Raw genomic sequence first — 18,648 nt, 5'->3', positions numbered from 1 at the left:
TGGGCTGAGGGGATCCCAAAAGCGGATTTAAAACACTTACTATTGAGAAGTGTTACTATTGCAGCCTCGGTAATGTAATTGCCCGAACTCTCTAGTAACTATTTCTCCTGGTCATCCAGCTGCCTTTAGTCTCTTCTGAAACTAAATTAGTCTCCTTGCTGTAACAAACAGCCACATACGGAGAAACAAGAAAAGCATTCCTCAGATATCATTCATTGTTCCTGTGTGTTTCAGCAGTTTCACTGGAGTCATAGCTCTGACAAACAGCCACACTGAGAGGGTTCAATTTGCAGTGAATACATAAAGTACTTGATACCAAAAGCTAGCAGAGTCGAGTGAAGTCCAACTGGCACCATGTGCTTGAAAAACGCTATAAATCAACTCTAGTCCTTTGATGCCAACTTGGTGTGTCACGGCCTTTACAAACAGGCCAGAATGGTGACAGAATAGTATTGCCTTGTAAGTTATCAGTTGTATGCATGCAACAACTGAGATTTCACAGAACTCACGCTGTATTGCTGTATGATTTTACATTTCAGGATATCCTTCCGATGGTCAAAAGGTTTGTTCTAAAGACTCCACTGTACAGTGACAGTTTGAGAGTCTTGATGTTTGATTGTACAAATGTAACTGTCCCTCCTCAGGATCTGATTTAGCTACAGAATTGCAACATTGACTTTTATCTGTTACCTTGGCATGCAGGCTTTGAAATATAGCTGCAGTTACTGGATATCAAGTCTCAGCTCATCCAAAACCTTTCTATCAGTTTGATTGTACTCAACAAATTCAGCACTGAACTGAAAGAAATGTTAAAACAAAATTACGTAAAGAATGAAGACACTTCCTTCAAATGTATGAAAAGGAAAAAAAAGAATTAGTAAGAATTTGACATCGGCAGGAATAAAAGGCTAACATGAAACAAACAAACAAAAAAAGGTGAAAGAAACACATTATCAGTAAGCACTGGTGAAGGAGTAAATGGCACATTCATGTCCTCACATGGACAGCATCTCTCACACACTTGGGTTGACCTGTGCACCTTTCAAAAGTAATAAATGCAGTAAAATAAAGGCTAAAAAAATCTGTTCAGCTCCAATGTGGCTAAAGATACAGTATCCACGGATTTTATAGGAAAGAAAACTCCACTGATATCCTGTCATGTCAGCCATCAGCTTCAGAAAAAAACAGTTCAAGAAGTGGCATTGTGTCACAGAATAATGCTGTGTGACGGAGGCTGAGTAGGGCCAAAAAGAATGAAGACGTTACGTTTGGTGGAACATGGGCAGGTGAGCTTTAAAATAGATGCTACACTTATTGCTCATAAGAAACCTTGTGACAGCTAATGCAGTTTCATGGCAGACTCGTGACCCTCACTGTATGTATATATATATAAAAAAGAAAACGACGGCAAACGCATCAAACGGACACACGTGATTGAGACAGAGAGAGAGAGAGAGAGAGAGAGAAAGAGAGATAGAGACCGAAACAAAGGGGAAAGAGAAAAATGGAGCAAGTGAGAGAGTGGCTTTAAATGGAAACATACAGGAAGGAAGTATCTACACATCTGGTAATAACTAGCATGACGGGGCATTTGTAAGTCCGCACTTTTTGTCAACAGATTGAGAGTTTGGTAGAGAAGCTACAAATGGCTGCCATCTGACAGGCAGGTACCCTGTGTCAACTGCCACGCGACAAGATGAACGAAATGACAGCGGTACGTCTCCACAGTCGCTCACACATGGAGGAAAATGACACTTCTGAGTAGGAGTCTACAGACGAGACAGAGCATCCTGTGTATAGATTGGATTATTGAGCTACGTGATATGGCCGTAGATCTACACTGAAACAGACATGGTTTGATAGATACGTTTTTCTAAATATCTTTTTTTCCTCTTTTGTACATATTCTGGTTAAAATAGTTTCTTTTTTTTAGGAAGACAAGCTTTACAGTGTCCTGCAGTGGTGGACTTCACCAGAGGCTGCCAGTTCCCCATACACACTCGCACACACACATCCAAACATACATGCACACGCTACCCCTATGGCATTATGGGAAAAAAAGTTTTCCATCCCCACCCTCTTCCTGTCTCCACACTCCCTGAATAAAACGTGCCTTTTGATAGTAGATCATCAGATTCTTAGCATCACTGCTGCCGTTCACTTACACGCCAATGGTTAATACAGTATCATCGAATAGTTCAGTATTGTGTGTGTGTGTGTTATTTTCTTATTATAGGTCACAGAGAGAAATCATCTTTGCATAAAGACTTTTGCTTCTCGTTCAGACTGTGCACTGTCCTGCAGGATGCGATGCCCTTAGCTGGGGGTGAACAAGTGGGAGAATGAGACCTTGCAGATGGATTCTGTCAGCCACAGCTATTGCGAGCCTCCCACCGCCACCACCACCCTGTCCATTGTTGTTATCAACAAATTATCTCTTCTCTCGGTATTAATATGATTATCGTCATTATCACCATCTCCACCGTTTGTAGTTTTGTTGTTTTCCGCTGTCGTGGTTGTCGTGTCTTAAAGTGACACACAAGGTTTTCTGTTGAGTCATGTGGATGTAGAAGTTCTGAATAGGGAGCCTGGATCCTCTATGCTGTGCTAGACTTTCCCAGCTCTGCTTTGATTGCTGAGGACACAAAGTGAAAAAGAGTGAGATGTGAGAATCACCTTGTTGTAGTAATGTGGACTGTATATAAAGTTATGTAAATAGAAGTAGAAAGGATGTCATTAAAATCCATTATATTTGACTGAAGTATTTGCAAAATAGGTCTTTGTCCCTCTGCAGACCTGCTTCATAATACTGCAAACAGTGCTGCTACTTATTTGGTTACAGCAATAATGCTCTTGGAAGTAGTAGAAGTAGTTTGTATTATATTTAAGCTACAACTAAAGAAAGATTTTATTTGCACATAATGATGTTTGGCCAATTTACTGTAAAAGAAAATATTGTTATTGTTGTTTGTGTCATTGGGGTGAAATAACCCTTTAAAATTGTCAAAGAGAAATGGAAAGAGCAGTTGGAAATGCTTCCTACCTCTACCTTTATTCAATGTAATGAGGTACTTGAGCTAAAGTGGCAGTGACATCCTTCCAAAAAGGCTGGACCACACTACTCAAGTACACACACTGGGGTCTGTTTGGTGCTACTATGTTGTGTACAGCCAACTGCTGGCAGTCTGGGGCCTCAGGCAGCGTGACTGGAGAAAACTCATTTTGTTTAGCAGCACAACTGAAAATGCGCTACTGCTGTGGCAAAAAATACTGCTGCTCTTTTTTGTTTGCCCTTTTTGTGACACACACACAGTAGTGCATGTGCAAAAGTAGCCCGTGGCTTGTTCTATTTAGCCTAAACCACATTCTGAGATATGAGTCATTAAACCTTTGACACCGACAAATTAATTATGGCTTCATTTCTGAGAAGTATGTATTCTATTTCACTTCAAGAAAGAAAGAAAATTACCATCAATGAGCTCTTCTTTTAGCTTCGACAACTCCTTCCTCATCTCATCCATAATGTCCTTTAAAAAAACAAACAGAAATACTATGTCACATTTTCATACCAACAACAAATGTCAATAAACCTTAGAGAACAAACAAAGTAGACATCTGACAGCTTTTATTACTACCTACAACTCCTTTTGACAGTCACAGGAGATGTTAAGTGACAGGTTGTATTTAGCTTTTGGAATTAGGCAGATGGAGGTGCTGCCAACTGTGGAGATTCTCTGTGTACTTTAAAGAGTAGCTAATTCGCATGAAGGGAATCCCCGTGAGATTAAGCCTAAAGACTTAATGATGTAGAGACGTAAACAAAGTGAAACAGAGTTTATGCGTAAATTAACACTATGAGCATTAAGCCTGACCTGTGACTTTCTGTTTTCAATACACAATGAATAGGAAAACGATAGTGACAGTCAGCGTAACAGTGGGTTTGTAGGGTGTCATCAGTCTCACAGACTTACTGCTGTGACCAGTTGTAATGCCAGATAGGCAGGACAGACTCTGTACTTATCTAACAGGCTCATTCACAGAGGTCACAGGGAGGAGCTGCATTCAAACAGGACAGCTCAGACACACACACCCACATGGTTGCACTAGTAACATGACTACATAATTAGGAAAAAAAAGATTTGGCCAATGACAAGCTGTCTGTCAGTGTAGGTTATGGTTGGGATGATTTATTGTGGTATCATACAAAAATAAGATCTCAAACCCAGATTGTGAGGACTCTGTGAGGATTATTGTGGATATCAGTGTATGAATGTAATAATAATAATAATATGATGATAATATGGATTAATAATAATCCATGTTGAGAAGCTACAGTAACATTTGAATACAGACTTTGGAAAGTAATTGCACGCTTTCACTCTTATTTTTTTTTATTTCCCTAGAGATCTGTCTAGAACCTAAAATACACATGTGGCAAGAAAGGCACAGACCTGCATGACAAAAACCAAACCATCTAGTGCAAGTAACTTTCTGTAGACCTCAGAAATAAACTGTTAATGGACAAGGGTTTAAACCATGAGAATGTTTTTTTAGGAGCACAGTGACCTCCAGGACCCCCAGAAAAATTTTCTAGAGTTGGTCACCCAACCATTCTCAGTTCCCAGACAAGGACCTTGGTCAGGGTGACTAAGAACCCAGCAGTCATCTAACAGCTTCAGAGGTCCTCTGCAGAAAGGCTAACATCTCAGTAACACTCCATCAATCGGGCCTTTATGGCAGAGTGGTTAGACCGAAGCCACAGCCTATTTAAGATTTGTCAAATGGATTTCATAAGCCGGTGAAAGCATGAGGAAGAAATGCTTGGTCTGGTTCAATGAAACAAAATCTAACTCTCTGGGCAAAACTCCAAGCTTACAGTGAAGACTACACTCAAGTAGTTTCAGGACCATGTTTCTGACTGTTCTTGAGTGGCCCAGTCACAGCCCAAACCTAAACCTCATAGAACATCTATAGAGGGACACAATAACAGTTCACACATGCTTTCCATCCAATTTGATGGAGCTTGTGAGGATCTGTAAGAAGGACTTGTAAAGGCTTATCCACGAAGACCTGAAGGGGTCTTCTCCAAAGTACTGAATTAAAGGTGTGAGATTTGAGGTCTTCATTTTTAATAAATTAGCAAAACATAACAAAAATACATGATGAGACATAGTGTCTAAATTATTGGGGAAATTGGCCATTTAAAATTAAAATTACAACCAGTAAAATGTACAAACATGACATAGCTGTAAATGCTCTGTGAATCAACTTTACACCAGAGATACTTATTAAAAAAATAGGTATTTTATGTCACAAATTTTAGACTATGTAGACTCAGAATACATACTGCAGCTAGCAAAAGCAAGCTGAGCTGCTACCAGTTGGTGGAAAACTGCTAGAAATTAGCCTGAACCCTAAAATCACTTTTCATCAGTTTTTTTTCTTACCTGTTTCAATCTGTCATAGTCAACAGTTTCTGTTGGCACACCATTGGCACTTAAGGATGCAGTAGGTGTAGGAGTTGATTTAGGTCTGTAAGAAGAGACATGGCATCAAACAGAGGGATCAAAGTTTCTGTTGAGTGGGTAAAGAGACAAATCTGAAAATGCGGTGAAATAAAAACAGGATGGTCAAAGAGCAACACCAGCTGCTGCATTCTTGTGAAGTAAATCAGAATGCCACTGGATATAATGCTGACTTTATCAAGGGTAATTTCTCACAGCTTAATTCACAGCTTAATACACACAGACACGCGCACACACACACACACACACACACACACACACACACACAGATACACAGTTTGCTGCCAAAACTGCAGTTAGGAACCAAATCCTGCTTGAAGCATGCTCACACATTTGGGCAAGTTGTCTACACATGCATGTACTGTAAACACACACAAAGCAAACACACACACACACACACACACACACACACACACACACACACACACACACACACACACACACACACACACAGTTTACAGTAGACTATAAAATTTGATAAGGAATGAAAAAACTCTTGTGGTTAGATCCCTGCAGTTCTTTTAATGATTCTACACACATGCCATTAAATTATGCGCCAAGTGTCCATGTACTTCAAATGTTCTTTCAGCTTGCATTTTTTCCAGCTCATGTATTTCAGTAAAACTCTTTAGGTGCAACCTCCTAATGGCACTTTTGTTCCTTCTTCTAGAGTACGTTTGAAGAAACGTTGGACACCAATGTATTGAGAGAGCTCCTTACTGTATGTGAAAACCATCAGGACAAACATTCACCAAACAGCCAATCACTTTAAGGAGAGAAAGTGTGACAAGAACAAGTGAAATGAGCATGGCAGGAGTCAATTAGTAGCTGTGGGTTGGAAATATACATCACTTGCAGTAATGTACAATGCTTATAGTTCTTAGTTTGACTTTTTTAGTGTTTGTGGTTTAAAGGTTCAGGAAGAGACACAGCTGCATGTCTCACACTCTGTCTAATAAATTTTTTTTACAATTCCTATAACCTTTACAATGTTTACACCAAGAAATGTATTGCTTTCTAACCATTTAGCAGATGTTTTGTACATCAAACATCTGCAACATAATTACACATAAACGTATCTAGAAAAATGTAATAATCAGACCTAATACTCGAGTGTAAAAAGGTCTGTCTGCCCAGCTCGCAAATTAAAGTCATTTTTAATAAGCTGGAATCAAAAGCGGCCATCTGCTCTCCACTCTTGTGCATGTGCATGCACACACTCACACTCACAGAGTCTTATCTGTGAGAGGCTGCTGGATCTGTGCTGGCTCTATAATGATAATACTGTGCCAAGTCTGCTCTGCACAGGGCGGACACTCATTTTTTGTGTTTGTGTGCGTGATAGGGTGTGTGTATATTATGTGCTTAACACATATGGATTTCCCTGTATAGAAAAGAAAAAAGGGTTTTGAAGGCAGCAGGATGAGGAGCATGCAGAAATTATGACGAGGTTACATTAGAAATCCAGACACTGACTGTTTTAGTCTTTCAGAAAACAACACATGACATATTGCACCACATGGCACTTTTTAAACAACAGACGAGTGGAACTGTCCCCCCCGCAGGCTGGTAAATTTGGAGAACACATTGACAACACAGATTTCATTCCAAATTTTATCCAAGCATAAAATAAGTCCTTTCAAAAAACAAAAAAACTAAACAAAACAAAAAAAAAACCCAAAACAATTAATCACAGCAAACCTCAATTTAAAAAAAACAAAAAAACGAAGGAGGTCGTTTTAAAGAAACAGACTTCTCAAACTCTCTCGGGCCTTTTCTCTCTACCTGTTGGAAGAATCTGCTCCAATGGGAATTCTCCACGGAGACTCTCGTCTGTGTGGGCAGCAGAGACACTGACTTTACAAATTACAGCTTAGTATCTCTATATCTACTGTATGTCCCCAGCCTATTGACATGGCTTTAGATCTAGTTCAAGATGCCCATTTAGCTTCAGGTTTTCTCACAGATAGAAACTCTTGATGAAAAAGGTCAAATATTTTTCATATATGATATATTTTAATACTTCAATGTCGTTTAATGTAAAATAATCTTACTGTAACAATGTAGTACACAAGAGTGTAGCCATCAGTAAGTACAGAGACTAAAGTATATTTTAGGGGTAACTAATCATTACAGCTGGATCTAGAAGCAAAAGTACTCCCATCAACTATATCTGGCCTCACACAGTAGTGGCATTATGAAGCCCTGACAGCAACAATATACTTTTGTCTACTTATAAGAACATATAGTTGTGGGAACTTGCATTTTCATTGACACTAATGTATCACAAATGCGAAGAATAAAATAGAATTATGCCCCTGGATCTAAGTATCTAAGAGGCAAAAGATTTGCCTTAGATCTGCCTCAGCTGCATATGTGACTGACACATTTGGGTCGTTAAGTGTAAAACCACCTGTATGTTAACAGATCTGAATGACACTCACTCCAGACATTAGAAATGGAACTGGATGAAACATTATTTTGACTGTACATAGAACATGTATGTGCTAGTATACGCATTTATCTATCTTCTTATCTCCTGCTCATTCACACACAGACATCTCAATAGTAAAGTGGGTCTTTGACGTACATCCAACGTGCACATAAAGGCAACTTAAGCTTTAGTGATGTTAGCCAGCACTGAACGGCCCCAGCAGTGCACCATGCTAAAGCTAGCTGATGCCAATGTGTCCCCATGGTTTTTCTTACTGGAAAATGATGTTAAGTAGCGTCGCTGTGAGCCATTCAGATAGGCAACAAACATGAATAAGGTGGCTTGTAAAATATACCTCAACAGAAAACATAAAATTAAACTTGAACCATTAAAAGAGAAGACGAAGTGAGCTGTAGGGAAAGACAGTACCTTCCAATAACTGGAGATTTGCTACCGTTCATGGTGTTTGTTCTTTCCCATGGCTTTCTGGGCATGTCTGTAGACAATAAACAAAACAAAACAAACAAACAAAAACATATAATAACTATACATATAAGTATAATAATTTATGTGTCTCTGTTGCTGATCATTCCCTTCAGTCCTCAGACTCTGACGGCCAGTAACCTCTGACACTTACCTGGTGTGCTACAGGCTGACATTTTAGGGGTCGTGTTTAACTCGCCATCCTCCTGTTGGTCAAACAGAAACGGGGTTGAAAGGACAAAGATGATGATAGATGATGTGATAAATGGGGAGAGTTGCTTCGCTGGAGCAGCTGAATAGAGATAGGTTGTATGTGTTTTACTAGCATAACCAAAATGACAGTTACAATCCAAATAAAGGCTAATGTAACCCTAATAATTGTAAAGAGCAAACAAGCTTTGCATAGCAAGTACTACTGCCTTATATCAAAGCACAATTCACATTTCCATGGCTGTGGCTCAATAGGTAGAGCAGTTGACTGCCAACCACAGGATTGGTGGTTTGATTCCCGGCTGCCACGTCACATGCCAAAGTGTCCTTGGGCAAGATACTGAACCCCTAGTTGCCCCCGGTGAGTCAGGACAGCTCTGCCATCGATGTGTGAATGGGTGAATGAGACGCAGTGTAAAGCGCTTTGAGTACCAGCAAGGTAGAAAAGCGCTATATAAGTGCAGACCATTTACCATTTAGCCTGTTTTAAATTAAGCTCTGTTTTTTCCACACTTCAGATAAGCATCTGAGACTTTATGAAAATGGTGACTACAGACTGGAATTTTCTGGTATTCATTTGAAGGCATGCAGATTATATCACAGGCAAAGGGTCAAGTGATTGAGGAGTCATTTCATGTAGGGATGTGGTGAATCCAGTGAACTCTGTATCTATCAATCAAACCAAACAAGCTTTGAACTATAGCTGTAATGCTACTCACTGATCTCTGGTCAGGTTCAGGTGATGAGCCCTTCTCTGCAATTCTTCTTCTGTAAGATACAGAGCCCAATGTTAAAAATGTGAAAATGTTAAAAAATACTGTAACAAGTGGCCTTTTTCTAATGTTAATCTTACAAATAACAAATGTAAGAATTCTTTCTTATAAAATGGCAGATAAATATTTGGCAACTGGAAAAATGGAGCAATGATAGAGTTCATTTACTGTGTTTTCGCTGGACTTTTGCACCTTGCAGGCTCACAAAAAGGACTCACATTCACATAATTAAATAATTTAATCAATCAATCAGTCAAAAAGAATGATTTTAGTGCAAACAAATTCCATACTCAAATAGACCAGCCAGCAATCAGATTCACTGATGAGAGGTGAGCCATTTTCTTTCTGGTAATATCATTTGTATCAGGTGGATTAAGTACTAAAATTACCAATATAGCAAATAAGCATCAGCTTACGAGTATACTACTTCTCAAGTACGTCAATGTTACTAAACATTAGGCTACTGTGGAGAATTATGGGTCACTCATAACAGAAATGAGGGACTGTTTTCCCTTCAGCCACTCTTTATGAGCAGCATATGCGTCTATGACTATGATGACTGCTTTGATAAGAAAGCTGAAATGTGAGAAAGAAAAATGATATCTGCATTTAAATGGATTTGGATTTTAAATATTTTTAAGTTTTACTACATATCAACTTGTATGTGATATGTCTTATACTGTACCTCCTGGCCAATAGAGCACTCATTTCTTCCATAAGCCCTCCTCCCCCAGGCAGAGGGCCATTACCCCTGGTTTCAGATTTAGCCCCTGTGGCCCCCAAAGCACCCGAAATGGCCATTGCCAGAGCTGCCCCTGCATCGTCACTCTGAAAAGACACAAGCAATATCCCTAGTGAAATATAAATGAATGTAACAAATTCTTTGCAACAGTAATAAGAACTAAAATCTATCATTGGGCTACATATCAGAAGTCATAAATGTGTTTGCATACGCAGCTGATTACCTTAATAATGTCTTTTTTAAACAGTACAATACAATTTGGATATAAGAAGACCTTTTCGTGAGTCACTATGAGTAGATATATAAACTCACCCTTGGCACTTTGCGCAACTTGGCTCCAGCAAGGGCGGCAGCCAGGCCTGAGATGGGACGCTCCTCTGCAGGAGAGAACAGTCCGGCAGGGAGTGGAGGTGCTGGAGGAGGGGGTGGGGCTCCAGGAGGAGGAGGTGGACCTGGTGGAGGAGGGGGGGTCCCGACTGGGGTCAGTGTAGGAGGGAGTGGAGGAGGTGGGGGTGGAGGAGGATGGCCGGCCGGGGTGGTGGGGGTCGTGGCCGCAGAAGTCACAGTGGAGCCGGGTGGCAGGGGTGGAGGTGGGGGAGGAGTGGGGGTGGACAACCCCGGGGTCTGGACCACGTCTGTTTGAGGGAGGGGATACAGGATGGGGATGTACAGAGACACAGGACAGTCATTGTTTCAGTCTTAAAATCAACAGTCTCTGTGTATTGTGTCAAATATCAGTAAGAGAATGGATTAGAACTAGTGCCAGCCCCAGCTTGGGCTTCCCATGTTTTACATACACTTTCTGGATAACCCATAAAAGAGTACCTTGCAACTGTTTGAAATTTAATGTGTAGTATTTCCTGAACCCTCAAAACACAATCTGGATGTCCCAAAAAAATAGTAAAATTCTTTGTTATTAATATTAGATTTCTTTTATTATTTGCATTCAGCTTTGTCATCATTATCTCTAGTACTATGCAGTCAATATCTTTATCGTGTTAATTTTTTCCTTCAAAAATATGTGAAATGTGAACTATATATAGTAAAGTGAGCGAGATGTAATTTCTTGTAACTATAATTATTCATATGGAGAAGAAAGCCAAAGAAAAGGGCTGAAATGATCTATTTCCTGGAACAAACAGAATTGTTCATCTAGGCCATTCTATGAGGATCCAGGGAATACCTTCAGAATGGTTAGTGTTAGTGTTGTAAAATCCATTTCGGAGTTAGAAACAATTGCCATTTACTGCTTTACAGGGTATCCAGAGAGTAGCTGTGGCTCCTGTGTATGTAATGCATGAGAGGCAACAAGCCAGGGAGAGATTAGTATGTGACTGTGAAACTAGCTCCCTACCATTTCATACATGCAGGATTCACAGCAGCATATACAAATTTTATATTTGGAAATATTTGGTAGATTTGCCTGTATCTGCTGTTTATGTAATAAACTAGTTGACAAACATGTTGAAAGAAGACAGCATTTAACAATGTTAAGACGTGAATTAATCTTTGTCAGGTTACACTACTGTCATTAAAGCTGGAGAGCAGTTATTGTGGATATACTTTTCAAATGATAGGCTACACATATTGAGTATGACAGCATGCCACATAATCTCAAAGCTAATTTAATCATCAACATGGAGCTTTAATGAGCAACAGTGACTGGGTTTGTGGTTAGAAGTACAACGGGGCCAGACAACACGGAAGCATGAGTGTAAACAGTAAAAATCCATTCCTACTTTGCCGAGACAAAACGATTGATAATGACAATTAAATCGACAAAACATTCACAAACACACGCTCATAATGGAACATTCATAATAACGCACAGTTACCAGTAAACAATTAACATGGGAACTTTGGGAGAGGTTGGGTTTAGATCACATATTTAGAATACCATCTGTTTGTATGGGGAATAAATTCATCAACTAATTCATCGTTTGTATTAATATGTTTTCTCCAAAAAATTAAATGAACCACTATTAGACAAGTAGTCCAGCCAATCATGTTGATGATCTCACAGGTCAAAGGTCATTAGAGCTCCTCCTGCAGCTAATCAGAAAAATACTCAGGGACAAAGATCAGTGGAGCAGTGGTATATTTCAATATAAATGCAAAACTAGTTTGACAGCAACAAATAGACTTTTCTCTTTGAATCACAAATGTGAACGAAATAGAGCCAAAAGTTTTTTTTATTGTTTCCAGATTGGAGTCAGCTGGTGAGGATGGATGTGTGCACATCATACTGACTAGGTGTGTTTAATGGCACAAAGTTACATGTTACCCTACCCAATCCCAATTTCAGCCCACTGACACAGTATTTGGGTACATGTTATTCGTATATCTTTCCAATTCAAAGGGAATTTGGAACAGAACACTCAGTAATCCACTGCTAATGTCTAATAGATGGGGAATCTTGCTGTTACTGGATACAGATGGAGGACAGACTGCTCAGTGACTAGAGGTCAAATAGTGAAGAGTCATATGATCCAATGAAATGGTAAAATCCTGGGTATGGTGATGAGAAAAAAAAAACCTGAACTTAGGTTGAGAAATGAATCGAGAAAAAAACAACACACAAACACACAAATAAAAGGTAGTTCTATACAGACTTCAGTGAGTGATGTGTATCCACTTAATAACAGAATCCTGTCAAGACAAGACAGACATGCCATGCTGAACGACTAGACATGTTTTATATCCAATGAACAGTCAGCTAGCCAGACCTTTAAGCAGCAAGCACATGGACATACATAGAGTTTATAAGAACACTGACAAAGAAGTTAGATAGGCCAGATAAACAGTGACTACTACACCACCAAAACAGTCACCATAGCAACAGTTTTAATGTCAGGATCTGCCACCAATGAAAAGTCACTTGATATATTAAATCTTGAGTCAGGTTAAAGCAGCCACGTTCCTCAAAAGGAAGGCAACGCTCCACTGAAATCAGCCTGTGTTATAAGACTCACTTTGTGATGTGGCCAGTTCAGAAGCAAGATAAAAGATCCAACAGTGTTCAGTAGTCCCCCTGTTAGTGTGTGAGTCAGAGGAAGTGAATGACAGAGGGGAAAGAGGCAGTGAGAAAAAGAAAGAAAGTAGTATCCCGACTGGAGGCCTTACCCTGGGGCTGACAGGAGGAGCCCCCCTGAGGCGTGTGGGGCCCTGGGCCTGCGGTTGTGTCCGGCTCCCCTGGCCCTGACAGGCCCAGGCCAACGGGGAGGCAGAGGTGCTCAAGAGAGGAAGAGGTGGTGGCGGTGGCTGCAGCAGCAAGGGGCACTGTGGAAGGAAAGGGCACACCAGGACCCTGGGATGAGGAGGGGAGAGACGAGGTGGAAGAAGACGGAGGGGGAGCTGCAGGGGAGGGGAGAGGGGGTGGGGTAGGTGGGGGAGGTGGGCTCGGACAGGCAATGCCAACGGGTGTATGGCTGTGTGGGATGGTGAGAGGAGAAGGTGCAGGGAACATGGGTGGTCCATTTGGGGACGGTGATGGAGGCTTCTGGGTAAGAGGGGAAGGTGCTGCAATGGGGATGAGCGGCCGTGGACCTGTGGCCTTCCCTGGGGGGCTGCTTATCATGACAGGGGGTGATGGTGGCAGGGGGGTAAAGCTGCACGCTGACCACACCACAGATTTAGCTGGAGGAGGAGGGGCAGGGGCAGGGATGGGGGCTGGAGCAGGAGCAGCTGGAGGGGCTTGGGAAAAACCTTGTTGTCGCCTCGGGACAGTGGCGTAGTGAGGCAGAACCGGGTGGAAGGCAGAACCAAGTGAAGTGGCAAATCGGGAGGCCGAATGCCTGAGCGGAGGGGTTGGGGGTGTGGTGGAAGAGGGTGACTGTGTCCCAGGAGCTGGGTAGGTGGGCGTAGATGGAGATACAGGTGTGGAGGATGTTCTGCTGTACTCCTGAGGTCTGGGAGTGTACAGGGTGCTTTCAAAAGCTAAATGCAACATCACGCCAATGATGACAGACCAAGGTCAAAGACAAGACAGCACAGGAGGGAAGGGGCGACAGAAGGAAGGAATTAAGGCAGGAAAGGAAGCAGCCGTCGTGCACACAGGAGGGAAAGACATCAGGTCAGGAGAGACAAAAGGAAGGAGGGAGGGAGGAAAAAAAGAGAAGGGGGCAGATGAAGCAGGAAAACCAGCACAAAGCTACAGAATATTTAAGTTTTATTCTAGGTGTACTTTCTTGGTGATAGTGAGGTTAGTGCACAGGTGTTAGCACTGCGGACAGAGCTAGAGACACAATGCTATTGTTCGCAGGAGAAGAGAAAAATTCTGAGTTTACTATGTAGAACACGCTTGTAATATCCAAGTACAAACCCCGTTTCCAGAGTAGGGACTTTTTCTAAAATGCGAAAATAAAATATGTGATATGTCAATTCGCTTGAACCTTTATTTATCTGACAAATTTACAGATTTTCAGCATTTCACTGATCTACTTAATTAGGTTTAGTAAATATAGACAAATGTGATGTTGGTAGCATCATCAAAAAAATTCAAGCCAAAAAAAAAAAAAACAAGAAAAGAAATTCAACTCAAGAAAAGTTTGTCAGACATTGAGTATTCAGTACTGCAGAATAACTGCAAATAGGAGAGTGCATCAAGACTAAGTCATGATAAAACAGGAGCACCAACCAAAAAGCAAAGATGGCTTGTGGCTCACCACTGGGCAGCTGTGGACTAGGAAGTAGACCAATCATCTACCAATTGTGGGATTGGTGCTTCGATTCCCAGCTCCTCCTGTCACATGTCGAAGTTTCTTTGGGCAAGTTACCAAGCCCCATGCTGTGCTGGTGAGTCAGGTCAGCTGCATGGCAGCTGTCAGTGTGTGCTTGTGTGCGAATGGATGAATGAGAAGCAGTATAAAAGCGCTTTAAGTACTAATAAGGGAGTAGAGAGTACTATATGTGCCAAACTTTCCATTCAGTTACAAAATAATATTTCTCAATGCAAGATTTAGAAAAATGAAAAAACTGTCATGATACCATGATGAATATAGTATAAAGAATTATGAAATACTTAAAAATGCAGTCTGTTCCTGCATCCAGAACTGCAACATGAAACTCTGTCAGCCAAACATTAACTCTGTGCAGAAATGCAGCTCATTTCTCTGGGTCTGAGCTCATCAGCTGGACCAAAAGACAGTGGAAAATGTGTACTGTGGTCAGATCAGTACACGTTTCAGCAGAACTTTGGGTTCTCCACACCAAAGAAGAAGAAGACCATCCAGATTGTCAAAAGAATCTGTGATGGCATGGCATGGTGGAGCATCAGTGCCAGCATTACACATAAGCTGCTATCAAGGCAACATGTTTTTGTCCCAGGAAGTCAGTGGACATTTTAGCAAAATAATGTCAGGCCTCATACTGCACATGCTACAACAGCATGCTATCTCCAATTGCAAATGTGTGGAGCATCATGAAGAGGAAAATTAGCCAATGGTGAACAGGGACTTTGAGCAGCTGAAGTCTTGTATCCAGTAAGAATGGGCAAATATGTTTCATCTGCAAACCTGCAGCAAATAGCATCCACAGATCCCTGCTGATTACAAAGTGTCTTAAAAGAAAAGCTGATGTACAACGTTTTTTCTTTAGTCTATTGCAGATATAAAACGCTCGATTTACCTATATGAAAACAAAAATACAATGTAAGTTCATCACTGCAAAAACTGAACACCCTTTCTTTGTACTTGTTTCAGATAAATAAAGGTTCAAACACATGAACAAATCACAGTTGTATCTACAGATCCAACATGTACCAGGTAAGAACACAGTTCAGTGGCGACTGCTGGTGCTGGTTATCACTGTCAGATGGTCATGCTACAAGAGTCAGCTACTGTAACCAAGGGATGAATAATAAAAGCTTTATTAGGTTGAGCTGGGTTGAGGCTTTGCTGTCAGTTTTAAGCCTTACTAAGTGAATTTTGTCTCATATGACATGCGTTGTGTAATTAGGCTACACCTACCTCTCTGTTTACTGAATGGTGTTTCTTAACGGCTTTCTACTGTGTTTTTAACGGGGTTTACATGGAGTAGGTGAGGATTTTGTCTTAAATCCCTCTTCTGTTTTAATCCAGTATGTGTGGATCCCTCTCTAACTAATTACCTTAACTCTAACACTTGCTGTAACTACTGTTGTGTGGGCCTGACATATGTTTCCTGTGTGTGTGTGGTGATGGTGGAAAGTTGGTTATCTGCGGTTCACCTTCTGCTCCACTTCCCCTCACTAATGATGTAATTTCATGCCTGTTGTCCGTCCTTACTAGCACGACTTAATTTTAATGTTTTGTTAGTAAATAGTAAAAACTGATAACAGCTTGGGCACAAAACTCCACTGTTGATAATTAGTATCTTTACCAACAGCCCTCGATTGTTTTGCAGTTAACTAGATGTTCTTATGGCCACTGTGTCTGTCTTGTATGCGCTGAGTACATTTAATTAGCTGCTTTAAATCAAAGGAATGCCTCATTTTTTAATTTCTATTGTAATTCAACTTGAGTCATTACCCTACATCAGAAAAATATTCACAACAAATAAGGACAGATTTTTCTCCACAGACTTTTTTTTTGGGGGGGGCGGGGGATCATTCATTAACTCACTTTGTAAATGAAACCTGACTGTATGTGACTCACACATTATACAACTTTGACCCAAAGCTGCTGTGAGACACACACTCACACAAACCAAGAATGTTACTGGAATTCATCTAACCCCCAGTCACAACACAGATAAAGTGATGGAAGACTATCTGACTTCTTTCTAAACTCTCTTCTTTTGTGTGATTAATTTTTGCTTCTGTCCGCTGACTTACTGTTTATCCTCTCTAACTGAATTTGATACTCATTCTAACTTTCACTGCACATGCAATTTCTTACTTTTCCATTTTGCCACACACTATCACTTTCATTAACCCAGAATCTTTCTTCATGTTTTACTTCTTCCTCCAACTCATTTTCCTTCACTTCCATCAACCCACAATTCCATCATCTGCTTCCTTGTCCATTTATCTCCACACCTCCTCCCTCATTTTCTCTCTCATCATGTGACTAACATGACCCAGCTTTGCTCATGCCATTCCACAATAATCTACACATGACTAGAACACACTGATTACATGGAGCGCTGAACACAAGCACACAAGGACAGTAAGCACACAGACATACACACAAACACGAAAGGAGATCAAAAGCCATGCTGCAGTTAAGCTCTTCTGTGCTAAACCAACCAGACTTTTAGAATACCTTTTCCATAAAATGCAGAAAGTGAGACAACCTGAATCTCCAGCACATCCACCAGGCCACCTTTAGTTTGGTCTTTTTTGAAAGTAAAAACTAGTCAGGTAATGTTGTTGCTGGAAAAAGCAAAAGACTAATAGATTGTGAGTTGTTTTGGTAAAGCTACTCCTTTACTCTCTCTGAGGCACTGAACTAATCCAGAGAAATAAGTACCCTTAGCAATGTCTGGAGTTTCCAATGAAAGATGCTAACAATGCTAATATGCCATTATAAGGCATCTGAAACAACAAATAGGTCAGTAACCATCAAAAAAATAAATAAAATAAATAAATGTAAATGTAAACTACTGACTTGACAGAAAATAGTTTGAATAACATTCTATGTCTATGTGTGTCAGTCCTCCTTGTTAGTAGTTATTGTAGTGTTACTGCACGTTCTGACAACCAATCACCAAAACAATATACACACATACTGCACATAGAGAGTTAGTCTGAAAGAGAAACACAAAGCAACTATAAAGCATTACATATTAAATCGCATGCTCACAATAAACCCAACAGGCTCATGTGTGTTCCTGCTTTCCTATGTGATCCAGTATGTTGTGTTTGATGTGAACCAACTCCTCCACATACAGCTAATAAGGTCTCATCAGGATTCTCCGTTATAATGTATTTTTAGCCACCACTGAACTGTGTCTGTCTGCCAGTGTGTGTTTGTTTATGCATGAATGTGCTAATAGATCTACCAAGTCACTGAAGCGCACACACACAATGCAGTCTTTCCTACTGACCCTGTCCTACACCTTCCCCTGCTGCTGGATTTAAGAGTTAATTACACTGCACGGCAATTCACTACAAGATATTCAGTGTAAAGTCAACATGTCTGCACATCTTTATTTGAGTTTTGGACGTGTGTATGTGTGACTAGTGTAGGGGCTGGCAGTGCTACTACACCAGTAGCAGAGTCACACACACTTGCCTCAGTGCCTTAGCAATCTGTTCATTGGTCCTATTCAACCTACGGGCAGATAAGCTGAGTGTGTATGATGCTCTAGCTTAGCATTAACAAGCTAACAGCTAGCACTGACTGGAGAGACAGCAGACACCGAAAGCCACTCTCCATCCTGTGGAAATTCATCCCCCATGCTTCACATCCTTCACTGGCCTCTTAATTAAGAGCATGTTTACTTGCTACTATAAAGTTGGCGTAGGCGGGGTGTGAGGTAGAAGAGAAAACAAAACTTTCT

General features: G+C 40.8%; 1 protein-coding gene across 7 annotated transcripts in view; it reads right to left on the bottom strand.

Annotated features, from left to right (window-relative positions):
• Nucleotides 1-18,648, bottom strand: part of enah (ENAH actin regulator) — a 101,475-nt gene continuing 82,827 nt past the window's right edge. For 3 of the 7 annotated variants that reach the window (XM_026341262.1, XM_026341263.1, XM_026341261.1), the window contains 10 exons: nucleotides 13,291-14,103; nucleotides 10,480-10,802; nucleotides 10,111-10,253; nucleotides 9,372-9,420; nucleotides 8,597-8,648; nucleotides 8,389-8,455; nucleotides 7,311-7,358; nucleotides 5,448-5,532; nucleotides 3,470-3,527; nucleotides 1-2,635 (listed from right to left, as the gene is read on the bottom strand). In XM_026341262.1, the coding sequence (XP_026197047.1) occupies nucleotides 2,598-2,635; nucleotides 3,470-3,527; nucleotides 5,448-5,532; nucleotides 7,311-7,358; nucleotides 8,389-8,455; nucleotides 8,597-8,648; nucleotides 9,372-9,420; nucleotides 10,111-10,253; nucleotides 10,480-10,802; nucleotides 13,291-14,103 (1,676 nt within the window). In that variant the 3' untranslated portion in view covers nucleotides 1-2,597. The remainder of the gene's footprint in view (nucleotides 2,636-3,469; nucleotides 3,528-5,447; nucleotides 5,533-7,310; nucleotides 7,359-8,388; nucleotides 8,456-8,596; nucleotides 8,649-9,371; nucleotides 9,421-10,110; nucleotides 10,254-10,479; nucleotides 10,803-13,290; nucleotides 14,104-18,648) is intronic. The other 4 variants (XM_026341265.1, XM_026341264.1, XM_026341266.1 and 1 more) reach the window with 4 other exon arrangements.

Source organism: Anabas testudineus, chromosome 24 (assembly GCF_900324465.2).
Source record: "Anabas testudineus chromosome 24, fAnaTes1.2, whole genome shotgun sequence".
NCBI classification, from domain to species: Eukaryota; Metazoa; Chordata; class Actinopteri; order Anabantiformes; family Anabantidae; genus Anabas; species Anabas testudineus.
Note: the sequence above shows the minus strand (reverse complement) of the source record. Positions and strands in the feature narration are given on the sequence as shown.